The sequence below is a fragment of the Aegilops tauschii genome, chromosome 7, assembly GCF_002575655.3.
Source record: "Aegilops tauschii subsp. strangulata cultivar AL8/78 chromosome 7, Aet v6.0, whole genome shotgun sequence".
NCBI lineage: Eukaryota > Viridiplantae > Streptophyta > Magnoliopsida > Poales > Poaceae > Aegilops > Aegilops tauschii.
This window is the reverse complement of record NC_053041.3, coordinates 528,927,144-528,947,983: the sequence shown is the minus strand read 5'-3', so window position 1 is coordinate 528,947,983 and position 20,840 is coordinate 528,927,144. Positions and strand designations below refer to the sequence as shown.

The following is a 20,840-nucleotide window of genomic DNA, read 5'->3' as shown; positions in this document are numbered from 1 at the left end:
GAAGGGAAGAGGAGGGTGGGGTGGGTTGGCCAGCTGTAAAGCAGGCACAAAGTTGCATAAACCCTGTCTGGGTTTAGCTTCTTCTCCAAGCTAGCAACCTTTTTCTACCGTCAACAAAGCCCAGTTCTTTTGTCTGTCTAACAAACAAACAGGCAAAAAAACAAACAAACAAGGCCCAGGAGGTGGGGTAGTTGGGCTGGCTGTGTTGGCAGAAAAAAAGAGCAACAAACAAGGTCCAGAACAAACAAAGGCCACAAACAAGGCCCAGAAGATAGGTAGCTGGACTGGGTGGGTTGGGTGGGACGAACAAAACAATGCAGGCCGAGAACAAAACAAACAAGTCACGCGGTAGGGGGGGATCGGGATCGGGAGTGTATTTGTCTTATTTTTGTAGGTGATGTCACACCTAGATGTGAGATAGTATCTCACATCTAGATGCAACATAGACAGACCCAACTTTATTTCGGGAATTCCTCAGATCATTACGGACCTCCCATATATGGCGGCAAACTACTGCAACAACAATACTTTGGATTTCGTTGCATCTGTCCAGAAGATCAAAAAGCCATTGCTTTGCATTTCGCACACAAATACTATGATCATAGCACAACACCACTTGTTTAGAGCTCCCCTCCTTCACCAGATCGGACTGTTACGGTTCAGAGCGAAGAGGACACTAACCATTCAATAACCATACGATGCACTCTACCAAATACATTGTCCTCGAGCTCAGCTGCTCAAAGCTACTGTAGCGTCCATCTTAAATAAAGCCATTTTCAAGAAACCGATGTTTGCGCTCCAAAGTGCGTCAGTTGTTGGGTACGGCCCTCTCGGCTACGTTTCAGTATAGTACAGACATACTCTTACATCTGTATAAAATAACAATACGTGTACTGAGATCAGAGAAGCACCTCTTGTTTCAGCAGCAGGTCAGTGAAACAAGATTTTTTTTCAAAACTATAACTTTTTTATAGCAAATTCGGAAACTATAGCACTGAATAAAAAAAAAATCAAAAATATGACCCCGTCGGCCTCGTGGGGGCCGAAGAGGGTCTTTTCGGACGGTAGTTGGCCGAAAACGGTATTTCGGCCTGCAGTTGACCGAAGATGGGCTAACATGGGCCGAAAAGTTGGTGTCGGTGGGGGGCCGGTTGAAAATAGTAGATTGGCCTACGCGCGACCGAAGTGGGCCAATTTCGGCCAGCCCGCGGCCGAAAAGCTCTTCGGCCACCACTTGACCGAAAAGGTCTGGATAAGCCACCGACGGGCTCATCTCCTTCCTCTCGTCTTGCTTGCCTCTGTTTCTTTCTCTCTCTCGTTCTTCTCTGTGTAGCTCGCCACACCGCGCCGATCTCCTCCATTTCCCCCCGTTTTCACATCCAAGGCACAAAATTGATAGATCGTTTCAATCCCCGACGGCCTACGGTGTTTTTTTTTTTGCTATGGGATAGTTATTTGAGTGTTTGGGGAGGAGGAGCCATGGTGGGGTGGAGGAGGTGCGGCTGAACTTAATAAATACATCTTACATACTACAAAATGAAATTAAGATAGAACATACTGCCCTACAATAATACAGTACAAACTAATAATGCAAGTACATCTGAATTAAACGGTAGAACTGGAATACAGCCTACATACTACATGAAGTCATCATCGTCATTCTCCGTTGATGCAGCCCTCTTGCCCCTCGACGATGCGGTCCTCTTGCCCTCCGTCGATGCAGAACTCTTGCCCTTCGAGGATGCAGAACTCTTGCACTTGGACGATGCAGAACTCTTGCCTTTCGACGATGCAGGATCCGGAAGCGGCGGCATGAAGATATAATCTTCGTCCTCGCTCTCCTCAGTCCATAAAAATGGATTCTTTGCTGCAGTCCTTCTGAAAGTTTCACTCTTTGGCTCCACTACCTTCTTCCACCTTTCATGCAACCTAAAAAGTTCTTTACGTACCTCCTCATAGGTCCTTTCACGCCACCCAGACCTACGTAATTCGTGAGCCAACTCATTCATTATGGTGTCACTACCGGTGAGTTCGTCCCATGGAACTATCCTATTGTCCATCCTAAAATCGGTGGCTAGCCTTAGAAGACATCTGCTCATCCCAGGGTGAAAACTACGATCGAAAGGATAATGGGACATCTTGACTACACTACACTGGACCGCTTATCCACCTCCGTGTGAAGGGGGTTTTATAGGTAGAGAGGAGAAAATGGCGGGAAAGAACGACTGCGGTATGGCGGGAAAGGGTTGGCGGGAACATATGGCGGGAAGGGGTTGGTGGAAACGGGTGGCGGGAAACGAGTGGCGGGAAAGAGTTGGCGGGAAAATATTGAGGGAAAAGGGTTGCGCGATTTTTTTTTCAATGTCTAAGATGGGCAATGGTTGCATTTATATGCCAAAATTAAAAAAAATACATTTCGGTCTAACGTAAGCCGAAGAGTGGAGCCATGCAACTTCGGGCAACCGTAACGGGAAAAGATGGGCCCAAGGGACTTTTCGGCCTACTCCTGATCAAAAAGGACTTTTCGGCCTACTGCTGACAAAAAAGTCTTTCGGTCCACGTACGCACCTCTTCGGCCAAGGCACAGCCGAAAAGTCCATTTCGGCCAAGAGGAGGCCGAAAACACCCTTTTCGGCCCACGCGTGGCCAACAGGGTGCTAGTTTTGATTTTTCTCCACTGCATGCTATAGTTTTTGAATTTGCTATAAAATACGTCATATTTAAAAAAAAATCGTGAAACAACGCTGGCATGCATGCCAGCGTTTGGAAGCAACCCTGAAAGTTCTTTCACTGAACTTCAGATCTATTCACTGTCGAACGAACATGCATGCCTGATGCCCCTCGGACGGTGATCAGTATGGTATCGCTGGCCCCATACATGTGCGATGTGTCGCTCTCTTGCTGGAACAGAAGTCTCCGGCACGTAAAGCACCGGCCGGATAAGGAGTAGAGCTTCTGGATGCACACATCTACTATCTACTCTACTACAAATCCACGGCATCATTGCTTGCCCTTTTTGCCAAGCCTAACATACAGGACCAGGCGCACTTAATTGGCAGAACAACGTGCTCGGGCCTCAACCCACCTAACTGATGGCGTCGTAAAGCTACATTTGCTCTGCCGGCCGGTCAGGCCTGTGGCTGCTGTGATGAAGGTCAAAGGGCTGAGCCGGACAAAAGCAGAGGAGACAGAGGCCTCTGACCACTTGAGGAAACCAGCTGCTGCTTATTTTTCAAAGACTGCGTGCGTGCACCTGCCGTTCCCTGTTCTTTATTGTTGTTGTAGTTGTTGTCAAACCGCCGCGCCCGGTTGGAAAACAGCGAGAAGAGCTCACTGTCCTGGCATGGCATGGCAACGATACTTCTCATTCAGCGGCCTTTTCCAAATTCAGGCCTGAAATGATGAAGCTCCAGCCTTGAATCCACCAGATCGACAGTACGTAGACACTGTAGCTGGACGGCAGCTGAGACCAAATTAGTTTCGAGGTAAAAGCACCCCAGGTACCCTAACTTGCAGGGAATGTGATGATTTAGTCCCAAACTTGTAAAATGCAACTCCATCATACCGTAACTTGCATTGGATGTGACGATTTGGTCCTGGGCCTATCACAGCGTGACAAGTGGCAGCCGGATGGGTGGACCGGTCTTCGCCTGCACTTTTGCAAAAAACACCCTGTCATCTTGTCTAATTAACCCGCGCTACAGGGTGAACGATCAGTGGTTGGACTGGAAATTTCAACATCGATTTTTTTGATGGGAGCACCATCAGCTTCAGTAGCACCTCCCATGCAAATTCTAGCAGCAGCCAAGGCTGTAGTGGCGAACTGGGCATCGAATCAATGAGGCAAACAGATTTTATTTCACCTTTGACAACTGGCTAAATTAGATAATGAACCGTACAATCCGTTATTTTACAAGATCGGATCAACGACAGATTGCCAGCAAGCACTAATGGCATAACGAGAAACGATAAGACTTGACAAAGTTAGGAGTGACAGCTTAGAGCTAAAACAGCTGCTCTAAGCAAACAAAGTACTAGAACAAGAACTGGACTGAAGAACATTCCCAAAACTGATCCATAATAAGAAGCTAGCTCAGAGGTTTCATGGTCTGGAGCAGAGAGGACAAATCCATCTCGTGCAGGCAAACCTGCGAGATGTAGGCCGTATCGCTGCGGTGGTAGACGACAACTGCCTCTTTTGTGGCAAGGTTGAGCCGAATGAGCCCAACTCTACCCACATATAAGATGACAGTGCCACTCCTCAGTCCGAACCCCTCGAACTGAACTGAGCTATGCACGTCCCAGTCCTGCCTCGAATCTTCGTGGAGGTAAAGAAGGCCTCGCCCGATCCCCTGGATGATCCTGAACCTGTGCCCCCAGGTAAGCTCTTGCTGCCTCGCAGGATCTGCGCGCACGCACATTGGTAAGGAGTACAGTAGTACCTAAACTCTTGAAACTGAATGTCACTTGCAGTATAACAGTCTGAAGAACTAGGTACCGACCGAATAGAATCTTGTCGAGGCTTCTGTTGAAGAGGAACTCGTAGACGAGGAGCATCTCCTCCTCTTGGATGCAGCAGCCGAGCAAGCGCACCAGATTCTTGTGCTGAAGCTTGGCCACCAGCACAACCTCGTTCCTCATCTCCACGAGCCCTTGCTTGGAGTTCTTCGACAGCCTCTTCACCGCGATCTCCTGCCCATCCCGCAGAATGCCCTGACCGACCAAACCACGTCAAGTCGAAACCACGCCAAGTCGATTGTTCAGTTCAGACATGGAAAATCAATTGGAGAGTGGGCGCTCATGTTCCAAGTTCAGTGTACGTTACTTTGTAGACCGGCCCGAACCCGCCTTCCCCGAGCTTATTTTCTTCAGAGAAGTTGTCAATGGCAGCCCTTAGAGTGCTCAAATCGTACAACAGAGACTCTGAGCTTCCCATTGTCTCCTCCATACTCACTGTCTGCTCACAAAAACAAACAATATATATAGAGGGAGAGAGAACAATTAGCCTCGGTGTTCTTCCTTTTCGGGGATTTGAAATGATCGATCAAGAAGCACTCACCCGCGCTGGATATCTACACATGTTCGTGTGGTTTCTTGTTCTTCCTCTTGCAGAGATATAAAGCAACCGTCAACAGCACCAACAGCACGACAACAACAGGAATGGAGACGAACAGAGCTATCTTGGCTGTGGCGTCGTCGTTTCCTGCACCCACAGGGAAGATTCGTCGTCGCCGCTCTCGGTCAAAAGGAAATTCAGAATAGTTTACCCTATCTTCTAGTTCAGTCGCTGTCTCAACTTTCAACTCACTACGAATTGATCACCGAAAGAAATGTCTAATCAAAGACGCAAGATCGACACGACAATTTCAAAACAAGAAAACTGTATGGCCTCAAGTGCCAGTAGGGTCGGACTGGTCGCTGCCGTTTGCTGCTCGCGGCGGCGGTGGCGGCGGGGACATCGCCGCCTCGGCGGCCTGGGCGTTGTAGAAAGGGTACAACTCGTACCGGATGGAGCAGCTCCGGGTGGCGACCCGTCCTCCCTCCCTCCCGTCGCAAAATTTCAGGATGTACGAGACGGCTACGGCGAGGTAGCGGTTGCAGTCGTCGCCGGCGAGGTCGCGCGTGCACTGGTACATGCCGTAGATCTTGGTGAAGGGCGTCAAGTCGACCGTGTCGGCCGCGAACAGTCGCGGGACGACGCCGCCCTGCTGCTGAGGTTGTTCATCAGCGCGCCTAGCTGCGTCTTGAACAGCTCGGGCTGCGTCGCGTTCACCGCGTTGCATAAGCCGGTCAGCCACGACATGTTGGCGACGCCGAAGAAGCTCACGTTCGAGTGGCGCAGGAGGCAGGCGTCGTAGAAGAGCGTGGACTTTTTCTGGCCGGGGCACTTGATGGCTGCGTCCCATGCAAGGTTTTGGTTACCGGTCGAAATTTCAAGATTTCCCATGGTTACCGCGTATTTCCGTGCCCCTCGGTAAATCCCCGTACCGAGCAAAAAATACCATTTTTTTAAATTTTTGAATACAAATGCTCGATTTTATAGTAAAGTATGTAGGATCTAATTAATTCCATAAGAGTTGGTTCTGACGTGTTGGTAGCAACCTAGTTCCTGTTTTGAGAGGTCTCTAGTTTGAATGTTCATTCATTCACTTATTTGAATTCAAAATTCAACTATAAATTTCGTTCGAAATATTCTTGGTATTTCTCGGTAACCGTGGTAACCACGTATACCAGTTCCCCTCGGTAAAATTGACTCATTCGGTAACCAAAACCTTGGTCCCATGCCCAGGTGTCGAGGCACGAGCGGCACTCGGATGCATTGACGTCGGCGCGGCAGTGCGCGAGACCGTACGCCTCGTCGGGCGCTGTGCCGGTGGTGTTCTCGGCCAACCCGGACGCGTCCGACGCAGCGGCGGGGAGGAACGAGAGGAAGGCGTCGAGGTTGGCCTGGAAGACGCCGCCGCGGGTGTAGTTTGTGTCGCTCGGGCAGTCGGTGGACCAGGGGTCCGCGGCGGCCATGGCTGCGCCGGTAAGGAGGAGGAGGAGAGAGTACAGGGGGCTCAGGCTACGCATGACCCGGAGCCCACGCGCCGCCGCCGCCGCAATCCCCGCGTCCGCCTTGGTCTCGGCGAGCACGGCCTTGGCCTTGCGTAGCTCCGCCCGCAGCGCGTCTGCCTCGGCGGTGTAGCGCATATTAATTAGACAAGACATCAGGGTGTTTTGTGCAAAAGTGCAGGCAACGACCAGTCCGGCGACCTGGCTGCCATTTGTCGCGCTGTGATAGGCCGAGGACCAAATCGTCACATCCAATGCAAGTTATGTATGATGAAGTTGCATTTTGCAAGTTTGAGACTAATTCATCACATTTCATGCAAGTTAGGGTACCTAGGGTGCTTTTACCTCATTAGTTTCAGATCCGTAGACGGTTCTCCGTTCTTCCGTGGACAGTACACGCAGCACATGGACGGCAGGACCGAGCCATCATCCAGAGACGTACATGCATACAAAAGAAGTTGGGAACACTTTGCTTACGTTACGGGGGATCGATCGTATGGCTTAATTTAGAACGCTTTCCGGTTCCCCGCGACTAGATAGGTTGTCGCACCGTGCGTGGACGGCGAGGAGCCAACAGAAATCTGGTGGCGGCGATCGATCATCAGAATCGTCGCGGGAGCCGCCGAGCTGCTTCCCGGACCTGCTCCACCTGTTAGCTACTGACCGCGTGGGGGGCGGGCGCGTAGGGTTAAACGGTTCTCCTTTTTCGAAAAAAAATTAATCTATTCATTTTCAATTATGACAGTACACAACGAACACCAGAAAAAATAAAAAATACATCCAAATTCATAGACCATCTAGCGACGACTACAAGCACTGAAGCGAGCTGAAGACGCGCCGCCGTCATCGCCCCTCCCGCACCGGAGCCGGGCAAAAACTCGTTGTAGTAGACAGTCGGAATAATCGTCGTGCTAAGGCCTCATAGCACTAACCCACCAGAACAGCAACCACCGCTGTTGAAAAGTAGCGTTGATCGGAAGGATCCAACCTGAAGACACGTGGACGAACGGCGAACAGATCCGAGCAAATCCAACAAAAGCATATCCGCCGGAGACGCACCTCCACACGCCCACCGACGATGCTAGATGGACCACCAGAATGGGGGCTAGTCGGGGAGAACCTTATTCCATCTTCAAAGAGTCGCCGCCGTCTCGCCTTCCTGAGTACTACCTCCATCCTGGTTTATTAGTCCCGTTGTATTTTATGCCAAATTTTGACCATAGATTTAACTAACAAAATATTCATGTATGTCACTAAAAATTATATCATTGAAAACTATGCTCAGATAGAATCCAACGATATAATTTTTATTAATATACATTGACATTTTGTTAGTTAAATATTTGATTAAAATTTGGCACAAATTATAAAGGGAACCAATAAACCAGAACGGAGATAGCAGGATACAAACTCAAACAAAATTCAAAAACACATATAAAAACAAAGCCCTCCCACCTGCAACAACCGGGATCCACAGCGTTCCATGATCCTAAGGCCACCGAAGACAGGGTGGAACCACACCGAAGCCGGCGGGAGACGTAGGAGCCCTAATTGTTTAGGTGAGGAGGGGGCTGCATGAAATATGTTTCTCTACCTGAATCGAGGTTAAATAGTTCTTATGTGAAAGATACCGCTGATGATCGTCGGTTGTACGGGAGTTTTCCGGAATCTAATGATCACGTTTTTGCACACGCACTGTAATGTAATGTGTGGGTGTACTGTAGCAACTAGAAAGTCTGTACTGATGCGAGCCGGTTCACTGCAGTAAATCTGGTATTGTAGCAGTCAGTTCACTGTAGCAACTTTTTTCTCTTTCTTTTTTTTCGAGAAAATTTTCAATCTAATCATCTTCAATCATGACAGTACAACGAATACCAGAAATAAAAAAAAAATACATCCAGATCCATAAACCACCTAGCGGCGACTGCAAGCACTGAAGCGAGCCGAAGGCGCGCCGCCATCATCACCCCTCCATCGCCGGAGTCGGGCACAACTTGTAGTAGACAGTCGGGAAGTCGTCGTGCTAAGGACCCGTAGGACCAGCGCACCAAAACAACAACCACCGAAGATGAAGAATAATATAGATCAGAAGGATCCAACTCGAAGACACACGAGCGTAGACGAACAACGACGAGATTTGAGCAAATCCATGAAAGATAGATCCACCAGAGACACACCTCCACACGCCCACCAACAATGCTAGACACACCGCCGGATATTTAACTTTTAGCTTTTCCTTTCTTCTTGCACCTTTTACTTTTATAGTTTTATGTATTTATAAACAATTTGATAATATGCGGTGAACAATATAGTAACACTTTATATGTGTATATACATCCAATTCACAAAAATGTTACTCCCTCATGAACGAAGGGAGTTACGTATTTTGTAGGTGATTCTTGGATCTATCTAGGACACATCTATATGTGACATAGTTATGTCACATCTAAACTGATTTTCACTCTATTTGTGGTCTATTTTTTTATCCTAGTTTTTTGTTTCTTATTGCTGCATTATATATTTGTGGGAGCTTAGATGCGACATCTTTAAAACACATCTAAATGTGAATTAGACAAACTGATTCTTCTTCACCAACTTGGGTCTGTCCGGCCACTACGCACGCTGACCGTACACCAACAGCAGCAAGTTTGCATCAGAAGCAAATACTATTCATTCACGGTAACTGTATCCAACAACGACCCCTCGAGCAACAACAAGCAAAAGCAGCCGGGAGGAAGGTCCGGCGAGCGCTCGCCTAGCAGCCAGCCGCCGCCCGCAGCCTGGTCCATCCCTCCGCTTTTGCGCCGGTGGGCTTGCTTATATACGGCAGGCCGGCACGCGAAATCGCCTTTGCTCTCCCACCGACCGAAGCAACAGTGACCGATGGAGCTGCGCTGTCCCCCTCTCTCTGCTTCACCCGGGCGCTCCGTCTCGGATCCAATCCTATGTTACGCTTATGCTTCCGGGACCAGGATCGGGTGAGTGGAAGCCACGAATTGGTCCGAACAAGTGCGTGCGTGGCTTGGGGATCTCATCTCATCGCACTAGCCACACTAGCTCGTCGCGAACGATGCCGGTTTTCTTATTGGACGAGATGTCATGGACGGGCGGCAGCTGATGGGATCGGGATCGGGATCGGGGTGGTGTGTTTTACAGGACACGAAATGTGCACGCGTTGCTTGTGAGTTGTGAATAACCGTCTGGATCACACAGCTGGTATGGTGCGGTTCCTCTCGCCTTCAAGATTAGGTAAACGGAAGAACGACGGGACAGCTACTCCTACTCGCTCAGGTGTATAGCCGAAACATGTCGTGCCGTGCCGCCTTTTTCTCCGGCCTCGAAATGACAACGAACGGCTCCGGCTCCGGCTTCTTTTTTTCTCCTCCTCCGAGCTGTCTGCCCGCCGCATTATCACAGCTACTCGAGTCAGTACAGCCGTGCGAGGTGAGGTGAGGTGAGGTGATGGATGGTGTGGTTCTCTCGCGGGCCTCCGTACGAACCCGAAGATGTCAAAGATGCGCCAGCATTATGCGAGTGAATGTGACTGCATGATCACTCGAGACTTGACTGACCAAGAGAAAATGAACCCTGCAAAGCCAGCCCCGTCCGGTCGCGAGCGGTTGGCTAGGTTCCGGCAATCGCAAGGCAGTGCCGAACGAAGCCCTTGCCGGAGGACACAGCACGTGCGCGGACGGACGCCGCAATCACACGCGCGACGACCTGCGTGCCATGCCGTGCCAGCCTTTCTCAGTTAGTTCGGCGGACGCCACGCCTGGCTCCAGTGGCGGACAGTGGCGTACCCAGCAATGAAATGAAGGGTGTGCACACTCTAAAAAAAATTCTACTAATCCAAGTGTCAGACAAACTATGATAAAATAATAACATGAATAGCTCAATTCAAATTTCACAACAATTTAGTTCACAAGATATATCTCAAATATGCGAAATTACAATACGAATAGTCTTACACAAAAGAAGCACAAGTAGAAAATTACATCACTAGGTAACTCTACGTTTTTGCATTGCCATGAAAGCATCAACTATGTCATCTTCACTTACTTTCATGAACACATCTCGTTCAATAAATGTCACCAAGCAATCATTCAAGCGATCATCACTCATAATAGTCTTGAATGATTGCTTGGTGACATTTATTGAACGAGATGTGTTCATGAAAGTAAGTGAAGATGACATAGTTGATGCTTTCATGGCAATGCAAAAACGTAGAGTTACCTAGTGATGTAATTTTCTACTTGTGCTTCTTTTGTGTAAGACTATTCGTATTGTAATTTCGCATATTTGAGATATATCTTGTGAACTAAATTGTTGTGAAATTTGAATTGAGCTATTCATGTTATTATTTTACCATAGTTTGTCTGACACTTGGATTAGTAGAATTTTTTTTAGAGTGTGCACACCCTTCATTTCATTGCTGGGTACGCCACTGCCTGGCTCACACGACGAACACACTTCAGGTTTTAGGCCAACCTCACCGCGCGAGCCTATCCTGTCCGCCCCTGTCTGTTTGAGGTAAAACGAACAAATCAGACGGTCCAGCGCGTGGGCGCAAACGAACTTTTGTCCGTTTTCTGTCCGTTTTCGACCCATCCTTGGCCAAAGTTTGCGCCGCTTTTGGGGTGAAACGGACAGCACGCGGACGCGCGGGCCGTCTGCGCGTGTCCTCCCCTGGCCTGCCCGTCGGTGGCACAGGGGCGCCTTTTTCTATCCGGCCCCCTCCCTCCCTCCGGCCGCACGCTCTTCATTCTTCTTCACTCTTCCCCACTCTTCCGTTGCCGCCGCTGCCATTGTAGCTGTGCAGCTCGGACACGCGCTCGCCCAGCCCCTTCCCCTCGGCGCCCGCGAGCTACCCAACCACGGCCACCTGATTTGCGCACCCGCCAGCCGGATTTGGGGCGGATCCGGTCGGTCTTGAGCTCGCTCGGCTGTGGGAGGCCGCGCCACGCCATGGACTGGACGGGCACCGGCCGGAAGGCCCCGGCAGGGCCGCAAGGCCACATGCAGGCAGTGGCTCCTCCTCTAGCCGCTCGGATCTACACCGTCGGTGGTCCGCCGACAGATACACGAATGGCGGGCGGCCGGGCTCGGTGCTAGCCCAAAAGCTCGTCGGCGCGCCGTTGCCGCTCATTAAGTGCGACCACTGCCCAAAGAAGGTCATGCGCCGCGTGTCTACAACGCCGGAACATCCCGGATGGGTGTTCATCAAGTGCTTAAACGATGGGGTATGTGCGTTTTTTAGCTTCGGTTTGTGCTCTAGATTTGACTAGTTGTGCTAACTTCAAATTTTGTTATGTAGAATGGATGCAAGTTTTGGTATTGGGAAGAAGAGTACACCGATATATTGATAGAGCGCAATTTAGTAGATGTTCGTGCATTTTTAGCTATCATAAAGGCTGTAGATGAGACAAGTGCACTTGTTGCTAGATTAGAGGCTAGACACGAGACTAGATGCGAGGAAGCAACCTCTACTTTTTTAGGCTCGAAGAAGAAAGAAACACGCAAGATGGAGGCGGCTCCTCCACAGATCAACAATGAATGCATCGAGAAGGCACTAATCCAACTTACAGGAGTAGTTATGGAAGTTGGACATCTTTTAAAATGTATTCTTGTGGTTCTTGTTTTTTTGTCTTGCTTTTCTAGTTAAAATTTGATGATATATTTCATGTACCAAAAAATGAATGAAGAAAAAACTTAAGGACTTGCAAAGAAAATGGTATGCAGACAGGATGCGGTCGTGATGCGTCCATGTGTTGGGCGCACGGCCACCATATCCCAAAAACTGCCCGGACACGACCCCATTGCCCTACCCAAACGGACAAAAATCCGGACAAAGCGGACGTCCGTTTGGGGTCGCGCGGTGGAGTTGGCCTTAGAGCATCTCCAGCCGTTGCCCCCCAGGACGCATAAAAATCACCCCCTGGGGGCGAGCCGGCGATTCGTTCGGCGCTGGGGCGGTTTTGCGCCCAGTCGTCGCCCCCAGTCGTCGATTTTGGCCCACTTTTGAAGCCCCATTTCGGCGAAAAAGGCCCATATGGACGAGAATAGGCCCATATTCGGCATGGTTCGCCGTGGCTCGGCGTTCAATTGTCAACATAATTTTTTTATCACAAATTTTATCACAGAAAATTCAAATACTTCAACAAAATAGTTCAACAACAAATAATTCAATACAAATTATATAGTTCAACAAATAAAAACTCATATTTCATCACACGTCGCGCCCGATGTCGCCCTTGAGCCTCCATAGGTGCTCTATCAGATCTTGCTGCAGTTGATGATGCACCTGTGGGTCTCGGATCTCCTGACGCATTCTGAGGTAGGCAGTCCAAGTTGCCGGTAGCTGGTGATCAACTTGGGCAAGAGGACCCTGCCTGTGGTATGGTTCAGTGTCAAACACTGGCTCTTCCTGCTCGCTCTCAATGATCATGTTGTGCAAGATGACACAGCAGGTCATGATCTCCCATATTTGATCTTTCGACCAGGTCTGAGCGGGGTATCGGACAACAGCAAATCGAGATTGGAGCACACCAAATGCCCGCTCGACATCCTTCCTGCAAGCCTCCTGAATCTTCGCAAACCAGGCGTTCTTGCCTCCAGGCACAGGGTTTTTGATGGTCTTCACAAATGTCGACCATCTCGAATAGATGCCATCAGCTAGATAGTACCCCTTGTTGTAGTGCCGCCCATTGATCTCGAAGTTCACCGGAGGAGAATGACCTTCAACAAGCTTAGCAAAGACAGGAGAGCACTGCAGCACGTTGATGTCATTGTGAGTTCCTGGCATACCAAAGAAGGAGTGCCAAATCCAGAGGTCCTGTGTGGCCACCGCCTCAAGTACCACACTGCAACCGCCTTTGGCGCCTTTGTACATCCCCTGCCAAGCAAATGCGCAATTCTTCCATTTTCAATGCATGCAGTCGATGCTTCCAAGCATCCCAGGAAATCCTATTGCTGCATTCTGTGCTAGGATCCGAGCAGTGTCTTCCGCATTGGGTGTTCTCAAGTATTGCGGTCCAAACACTGCCACCACTGCCCGACAGAACTTATAGAAACACTCTATGCTGGTGGACTCGGCCATGCGCCCATAGTCGTCCTGTGAGTCACCGGGAGCTCCGTATGCAAGCATCCTCATCGCTGTCGTACATTTCTGGATGGAGGTGAATCCAAGTTTGCCGGTGCAATCCATCTTACATTTGAAGTAGTTGTCAAACTCCCGGATGGAATTCACAATCCTGAGGAAAAGCTTTCTACTCATCCGATAATGGCGCCGAAATGTTCTGTCGCCGTGAAGTGGAGCATCGGCGAAGTAGTCGGAGTAGAGCATGCAGTAGCCTTCGAGACGATGCCGGTTCTTTGCTTTCACCCGCCCCGACGCCGAGCCGCCTCGCCGCGGCTTTTCATTGCTCGCCAGCAGCTGGGCGAGGGCGGCGAGCACCATGAGATGCTCTTCTTCCTGGACGTCGGCCTCGGCTTCCTCCTCCAGCAGCGCGACGAGCACTTCCTCATCATCCGAGTCCATCGCCGAGGCAGGCAAATCGCCGAACACCTTGCGCGCGGTGGGCGTGCACCCGCCGCTAAACTGCCCCTCCGCGGCCGGAAACGGCGGCCAGAAACGCCCAGCTGGTGTCGGAGGGGCTGCCGCGGCGAACCTCTGCTATTTTTCCGGCGGGGAATGGCTATCTATCGGTGAAGGGCGGCGGGGCGGCGCCGGGATATACCTAGTGGCGGCCGAGAGCGGGGGGTGGGAGGCGAGTCGGGGAAGAAAATCTTGACTTTTCACCTGACGGCGTGGGCCAGCCGCACTTTTTCCTTGCGCCGGAGCCCCCAAGCGCCCCCCACCGCGCCGGGTTTGGCCTGCGGCCGCCGGGCGAAAAAAAGGGCCGAACCGGCGCTTTTCGTCATCCTGGGGCGCGACTGGACTTTTTTTAACGCCAGCGCCGAAAAAGTCGTCGGGGGGCTGTTGGGGGCGCGGTTGGAGATGCTCTTAGTTCGGCGGACGCCAGCCGAACTCGCCGCCGGCGTGGAAAACCGCGTGCGTGGACGGACGCTAACCCGGCCAGCGTGCTCCTCCTGAGCTGCAGCACGCCCTTCTCTTCACTTCACACCGACAGCTGCCTCTTGCAAGTGACAGCACGCGTCGTGTCGTGATCGTAAGTAAATGAGGAAGACGTGTTTCAGACAGACATTGACGCGGCCTTGGAAGTTGCCATGCTGTTTCAGAGCGCGAGTGTGAAATGATGAATATCCTGACGAGCATAGCAGGAAGCTTTACCTGAGTGGGCGACTGCATCAGCCGTCCGTCCCCGGCCAATCGGCGGCGAGGGGGAAACGGCCAGTGGGTCGTTAGTCCGGGGCAGCGGTCCAGCGTCACTGCTGCCTGCCGTAGTGGTTGCTGTGCCGGGTCCCTCAGGTCAGGTCAGGTCGAGCCACACCCACCACGGCCGGCGCGCTTCCGCTCGACGCGAGCCCACCAACCAACCTCTGAGGCCGAACGTCCTCCGCGCGCTCCATCGCCATCGCCTCCACCAACCACGCCTTTAATACCCTCACGCCGCACAGCTCCCCCGCCCGCGCTGCGCTGTCGCTGCTGTGGCTTCCGGTCGATCCCCGGCCCGCCAAGCGACCTCCACCACCTCCACCGGCGGGCGCCATGAAGCAGCCGAGGTCGCGGCAGGAGCCGCGCCGGATGGGCAACTCCGCCATGGTCGTCACCATGCTGCTCTCCCTCTGCGTCCTCACCTTCATCAAGGCCCGCTACTGCTCCACCCCGTACCGTACGTCCCTCCCCATTCCCCGCTCAATTCCCTCCCCCGCCGATCCCTCCCTCCGCGCGCCTGCTTGCTCGGCTGATGCTGATGCTGACTTGCTCGACCGGTGTGCGTGCGTGCAGCCAACAAGCCGGCGCCGCTGCTGGACCTGGAGGTGGAGATCGACGAGGACTATGACAGCAGCCGGTACAAGATCTCCGGCCCCATCGGGGAGGAGGAGTTCGACCCCAGCCGCCCCACCTGCTACAACACCAGCAAGCGCTCCGAGCGGTGCGCCGCCGTGGGCGACGTCCGGGTCGACGGCAACCACTCCAAAATCTACATCAGCCCGCTGGGCAAGGAGTGGCGGACCAAGCCGTACGCGCGCCGCCACGACGCCGTCGCCATGGACGACGTCCGCGAGTTCGCGCTCCTCCCCTTCGGCGGCGCCAACGACACCGCCGTGCCGCCGCTCTGCACCAGGAACCACTCCGTCCCGGCCTTCCTCTTCTCCAGCGGCGGGTTCGCGGGCAACCTGTACCACGACTACACCGACGTGCTGGTGCCGCTCTTCACCAGCACCCACCACTTCGGCGGCGAGGTGCAGTTCCTGCTCACGGACATCAAGGACTGGTGGCTGGACAAGTTCACGCCGCTCTTCCGCCAGCTCTCCAACTACGACGTCATCGACGTGGACAACGACCAGGAGGTGCACTGCTTCTCGCGCATCGTCATCGGCTCCACCTTCCACCGGCCCATGGGCATCGACGGCACCCGGTCCCCGGGCGGCGAGACCGTGGCCGACTTCAAGCGCCTGCTCCGGCGCGCCTTCCGGCTGGACCGCGTGGTGGCGTCCCACGACGGGGCCGCCAGCCTCGGCAAGCCGCGGCTCCTCATCATCTCCCGCAAGTCGTCGCGGCGGTTCCTGAACGAGCGCGCCATGGCGCACGCGGCGGCGGCGGCGCAGTTCGACGTGCGCATCGCGGAGCCGGACAACCACACGGACATGCCCAACTTCGCGCGGCTGGTGAACTCGGCGGACGTGATGATGGGGGTGCACGGCGCCGGGCTGACCAACATGGTGTTCCTGCCGAGCCGCGCCGTGCTGCTGCAGGTGGTGCCGTTCGGCGGGCTGGAGTGGCTGTCCCGGGTGACCTTCAAGGACCCGGCCAAGGACTTCGACGTGACCTACATGGAGTACAACGTGTCGCTGGAGGAGAGCTCGCTCAAGGACCTCTACCCCAAGGACCATTTCTACCTGAAGCACCCCTACGACGTGCACAAGAAGGGCTGGAACGCCATCAAGACCACCTACCTCGACAAGCAGAGCGTCAGGCTCGACCTCGACAAGCTCACGCGCACGCTCCAGCACGCGCGCAGCCTCCTGCCCTCCCCCTCCCCCTCCTCGCACTGACACCGAGCTCTGCTTGCACCTGCAAGTTCAGTTTCTCCATGCTAGATTAGGTCCTCTTCTTCTTCCTCTCTCTCTCTCTCTCTCTCTCATGTTTGGTTCACTTCTTGATTTGTTGTTGTTCTTGTGGTGCCAAATATTCATTTCCTTCTTTTCTCCTTTTCTTTTTCATTTTGGTAAAGGAGGAGACGAACAAGTTCGTGTCAAGCATAGGCAACAAAGTGCCCAAAGTGTTAATTTACACTCTGTAAGTTCGATTGATTGTCCCAGCAGCCAGCACACACTTGCAGAGAAAAATGTAATTATTTGCCCACATGGGGAGTGTGTGATCCATCACTTTGCTGCTACTCTACTACCATCAGAGACAGGGCATGTGAAAAATTGAGTGTGATGCTTCTCTGGTCCCAAACTGGCTGCATCATGCCTGCCTCCTCATTCTCAACAGCACTGGTCTCAGAGGGCACATATGCTTTCAATCCTGACCAGTTTCGGAGGCTTGATCCACTTTTTATGTTTTGGACAAGTTTAGGATGTCGTTAGAGTAGCTTGTAGCCTAGGGCAGTACTGTATTACGGCAGAACAGAAGCCCTGTCACTCTCCACCACACCCGAGGTTATCTGAAGAATGAAAAGGCCTTCGCAACATTTCACACACATCCTCTCATTTCGGACCTGTTTCAGTATTTCAGAGGCTTCAGCTCTGTATTTTGTACTACTACAAGCTTAGTTAGGGGCCTCCAGCTCTATATATTTCAGACAGGTTTAATTAGGAGCGTCAGCTTTATATTTTCAGACAAGCTTGATTAGGCGTCGGCTATAATTTTCGGAGCAGTTGAGGAGGCTTGGACTTAGTTTTCGGAGCAGTTGAGGAGGCTTGGACCTTAGCTCAAAGCACCTATGGTCATAAGTGGTGGTAGCACTCGCCAGCATCATGTCGTTAGAGCAGCTTAATTTTGTTTCAATGTTATAGGGTAGCTTAATTATAGGCAGTACTATATGATACTATATCTTTATCAGAAGAAAAAGAAGAAAAATAGACCCCTTGCTAATAAAACTAAAAAGATGCACCGGCCTCACGCACGCACGCAGGCACCGGAGGTAGGGGAAAAGGTCTTAAACTAGAAGCCAAGCCAAAGGCACCACGAGGAGCCCAGCGCAGCGAGGTGCAGTGGTTGTCCCTCTGTTCTCCACACGGGAAAAGACGAACGGGCTAGGCAGTGGCCACGACGGGGCACCAAACCAGCCTAAAGCTAATCAGTCAGTCCCTTTTCCTCCTCTTCCTCTTGGATTGATTATCGTTGCGAGCCAGGTTACCCGCACAAAACGTGATGATTGGATACCAATATACTCCATCCATCCGGCTCGGGAAAACGCCCGTGCAACCGACGATCATCAGCGGTATCTTTCAGATAAGAACCGTTTAACCCTACGCCGCGGTTAGTAGAGTAGCTAGCTCGGCGGCTTCCGCGACGATTCTGATCGATCGCCGCCACCAGATTTCTGTTGGCTCCTCGCCGTCCACGCACGGTGCGACAACCTATCTAGTCGCGGGGAACCGGAAAGCGTTCTAGATTAAGCGTCTCCTTAACGTAAGCAAAGTGCTCCCGGCTTCTTTGTGTGTGTGGATGATGGCTCAGTCCTGCCGTCCATCGGTCTCCTTCGTGTCCACGTACTATCGTCTGGTGCCCGGTGGATTCCGAGGCTGGAGCCTCATTGTTTCAGGCTTGGATTTGGAAAAGGTGACCCAATCGGTTATTCGAATCGGAAGCTTGCTGTTCTCCAACAGGGACTCGTCTTTGAAAGATGCCTGCCAGGACGACGGGAGAAGCAGCTGCCTGGTGTAAACTGGTCAGAGGCCTCTGTCTCGTTCTCTGCTTTCGTCCGGCTCAGCCCTTTGACCTTGATCACAGGATCACAGCCACTGACAGGCAGGCGGCAGAGCAAATGTAGCTGTTGGATGCCATCAGTTTGCTCGCTAGGGCGCTTTGAGCTCTGAGCACCTTGTGCTGCTCCAAGTGCGTCTGGTCCTGTATGTTAGGTTTGGCAGAAAAGGGAAGCAATGATGCCATGGACTGATGGATGTGTTCATCCAGAAGCTCTCTCTCCTTATCCGGCCGGGTCAGCTACTAGTAGTGCTTTACGTGCTCCAGACTTCTGGTCCAGCAAGGGAGCGACACATCGCACACGTATGGGGCCAGTGATGCCATATCGATCATCACCGAGGGAGGGAACTCATCTGAAATTTCAGTGTAGTAAGTTTCAGAGTCATCTCTTTCCAAAGGCACCGTATGGTTCACTTCACTGAGATGCCAAGACAAGAGCTGGCTCTCTGAAATTTACAGGAGAGAATAATATGTATGTACTCCCTCTGTAAAGAAATATAAAAACGTTTAGATCACTCAAGTGACCTAAATGCTCTTGTATTTCTTTACGGAGAGGGTGTGTATTATAACTGATACAGCACAGCGAGAGGGGCGCCGTACCCAACAACTGAAGCACGTTGGGGGTGCAAACATAGGATACTTGAAAGGGCTTTCTTTTCTTTTGAGATGTACGCTGGCTTTGAGTAGCTCAAGCAAGAGGACAATGGATTTGGTAGAGCAGTAGACAGTGCATCATATGCTAATTGATTACTACTGCTCCTCTTGAGCCGTAGCAGTCCGATCTGGTACTAGTAGCATACTAGTAGCAAAAGTCGACACATGCTTTTGTGGTTTCAATTTAAGTTCCTGGTGATGGTTCTGTGTCGCCAGCAATAACTGACAAGGTTTGGCAGCTCGGTTCGTTTTGGAGAGTATCATGGTATTTCTTTTGGAAATGCAGGTTTTTGATATTTTGATGCGTCTAGCATTGACAAATACGTCGGTTTTATAAATCGTACTTTTTTCAATACCTACTTTTTTGTATTTGAAAAAAAGCTCAACCTCATTTTTCTACGGAAAATTTATTGAGCTAACGTCCGTAAAGAGTGGGTTTTTTAGGAAACGCTCTCTGCTACGTCCAATTCCGGTGTGCGAATTTTAAAGCGGCATGCGTGGCATGCCACATTCGCTCCGTGGCTTTGCTGTGGCGGCCATGGATGCGGTTCCTCTCACACGGGAGGGCCGTGGCTTGGGGGTTGGCCGTCTTTCCTTGTCTTCGTCGGACGTTCTTATTGTTCGTGCTTAGGTGGCCCTTCATGTGTCTCTCCTGTAGCGATGCCTATGCGACTACACCGGTGGCGCATAGGTGTTGTGGCGTCGTCTCGGCTCACGTAACCTTTCGATTGCGCCCCACGACACAGGTGCTGTCGCGGCGTTGGGCAGTCTCGGTGCGTGGCGCCTTTCGATTACGTTGACGGTGCAGTGTCTTGGTTTGGTCTACTAGGTGATGCTCTTCTGCCTTGTTGGTGGCACACAGGTGCCGTGGTGTCGTCTCGGCTCGTGTGTCCTTTCGATTGCACCCCACGGCACAGGTGGTGTCGCGGTGTTGTGTACTCTCGGATGCGCGGTGCTTTTGATTGCATCGACGGTACAGTGTCATGGCTTGGTCTCGGCTGGCCAATGGCGTTCGACTACTTTGGCGGTGCTCTTGTTGTGTTGTCTGTTCTTTCCCTCTTTGTTTCTCCCCTGTATTGTGTGTTGTATGTGTGTCTTTTTTTCTTTATCTCTTCTCCTCATGTGCCTCCTGTATTTCTGGTTCACTTGAACCTATCTTGCTGGTTCACTTGAACCTATCTTGCAATAGGTTGCAAAGCCTTATAGGCAATATGAATACAATTGAGGTGGGGAAATCTCTCTCCACCCCCCCCGCGCATGAAAATAAAAAAAAAACACTCCCAAGAGAACGACACAAACGATCGCTTCCATGCACCATCCCAAGGAAACGACTCCATTTGTAGTAACAACATCAGATGATGTACCATGTCAATTACTGCTTCACCGTCTCGATTAGAGGAGTCGGGTGACCCTACCGGCGATCCACGGCGGAGCGCCTGGCCATCTCCCCGGCTGGCGAGTTGGGAGGGGGGGGGGGTCTGGGCATGAGGGATGGAGACTCCGGTGGAGATGCCGACGAGGAGGATGGCGTTGCCGGTACTAAAACCGGCGGATCTCGGGTAGGGGGTCCCGA

The 20,840-nt window shown here is 51.8% G+C and overlaps 1 protein-coding gene and 1 pseudogene across 1 annotated transcript; one reads left to right on the top strand and one right to left on the bottom strand.

Moving 5' to 3' along the window:
• Positions 1-3,839: 3,839 nt before the first annotated feature.
• Positions 3,840-10,354, bottom strand: LOC109760993 (cysteine-rich receptor-like protein kinase 25; annotated as a pseudogene).
• Positions 10,355-14,478: 4,124 nt separating this feature from the next.
• Positions 14,479-17,044, top strand: LOC109760987 (alpha-1,3-arabinosyltransferase XAT3). Its single transcript, XM_020319770.4, has 2 exons — positions 14,479-15,347; positions 15,464-17,044. Exons 1-2 carry the CDS (start codon positions 15,224-15,226, stop codon positions 16,732-16,734), a joined length of 1,395 nt encoding a protein of 464 aa, XP_020175359.1. The 5' UTR covers positions 14,479-15,223; the 3' UTR covers positions 16,735-17,044.
• The last annotated feature ends 3,796 nt before the right edge of the window (positions 17,045-20,840 follow it).

Bases quoted from the DNA above. Each gene is read 5' to 3' on its own strand.
- LOC109760987 (XM_020319770.4), top strand. From the start codon at position 15,224: ATGAAGCAGCCGAGGTCGCGGCAGGAGCCGCGCCGGATGGGCAACTCC. The intron at 15,348-15,463 runs GTACGTCCCTCC...GCGTGCGTGCAG, and splicing joins CTACTGCTCCACCCCGTACC to CCAACAAGCCGGCGCCGCTG.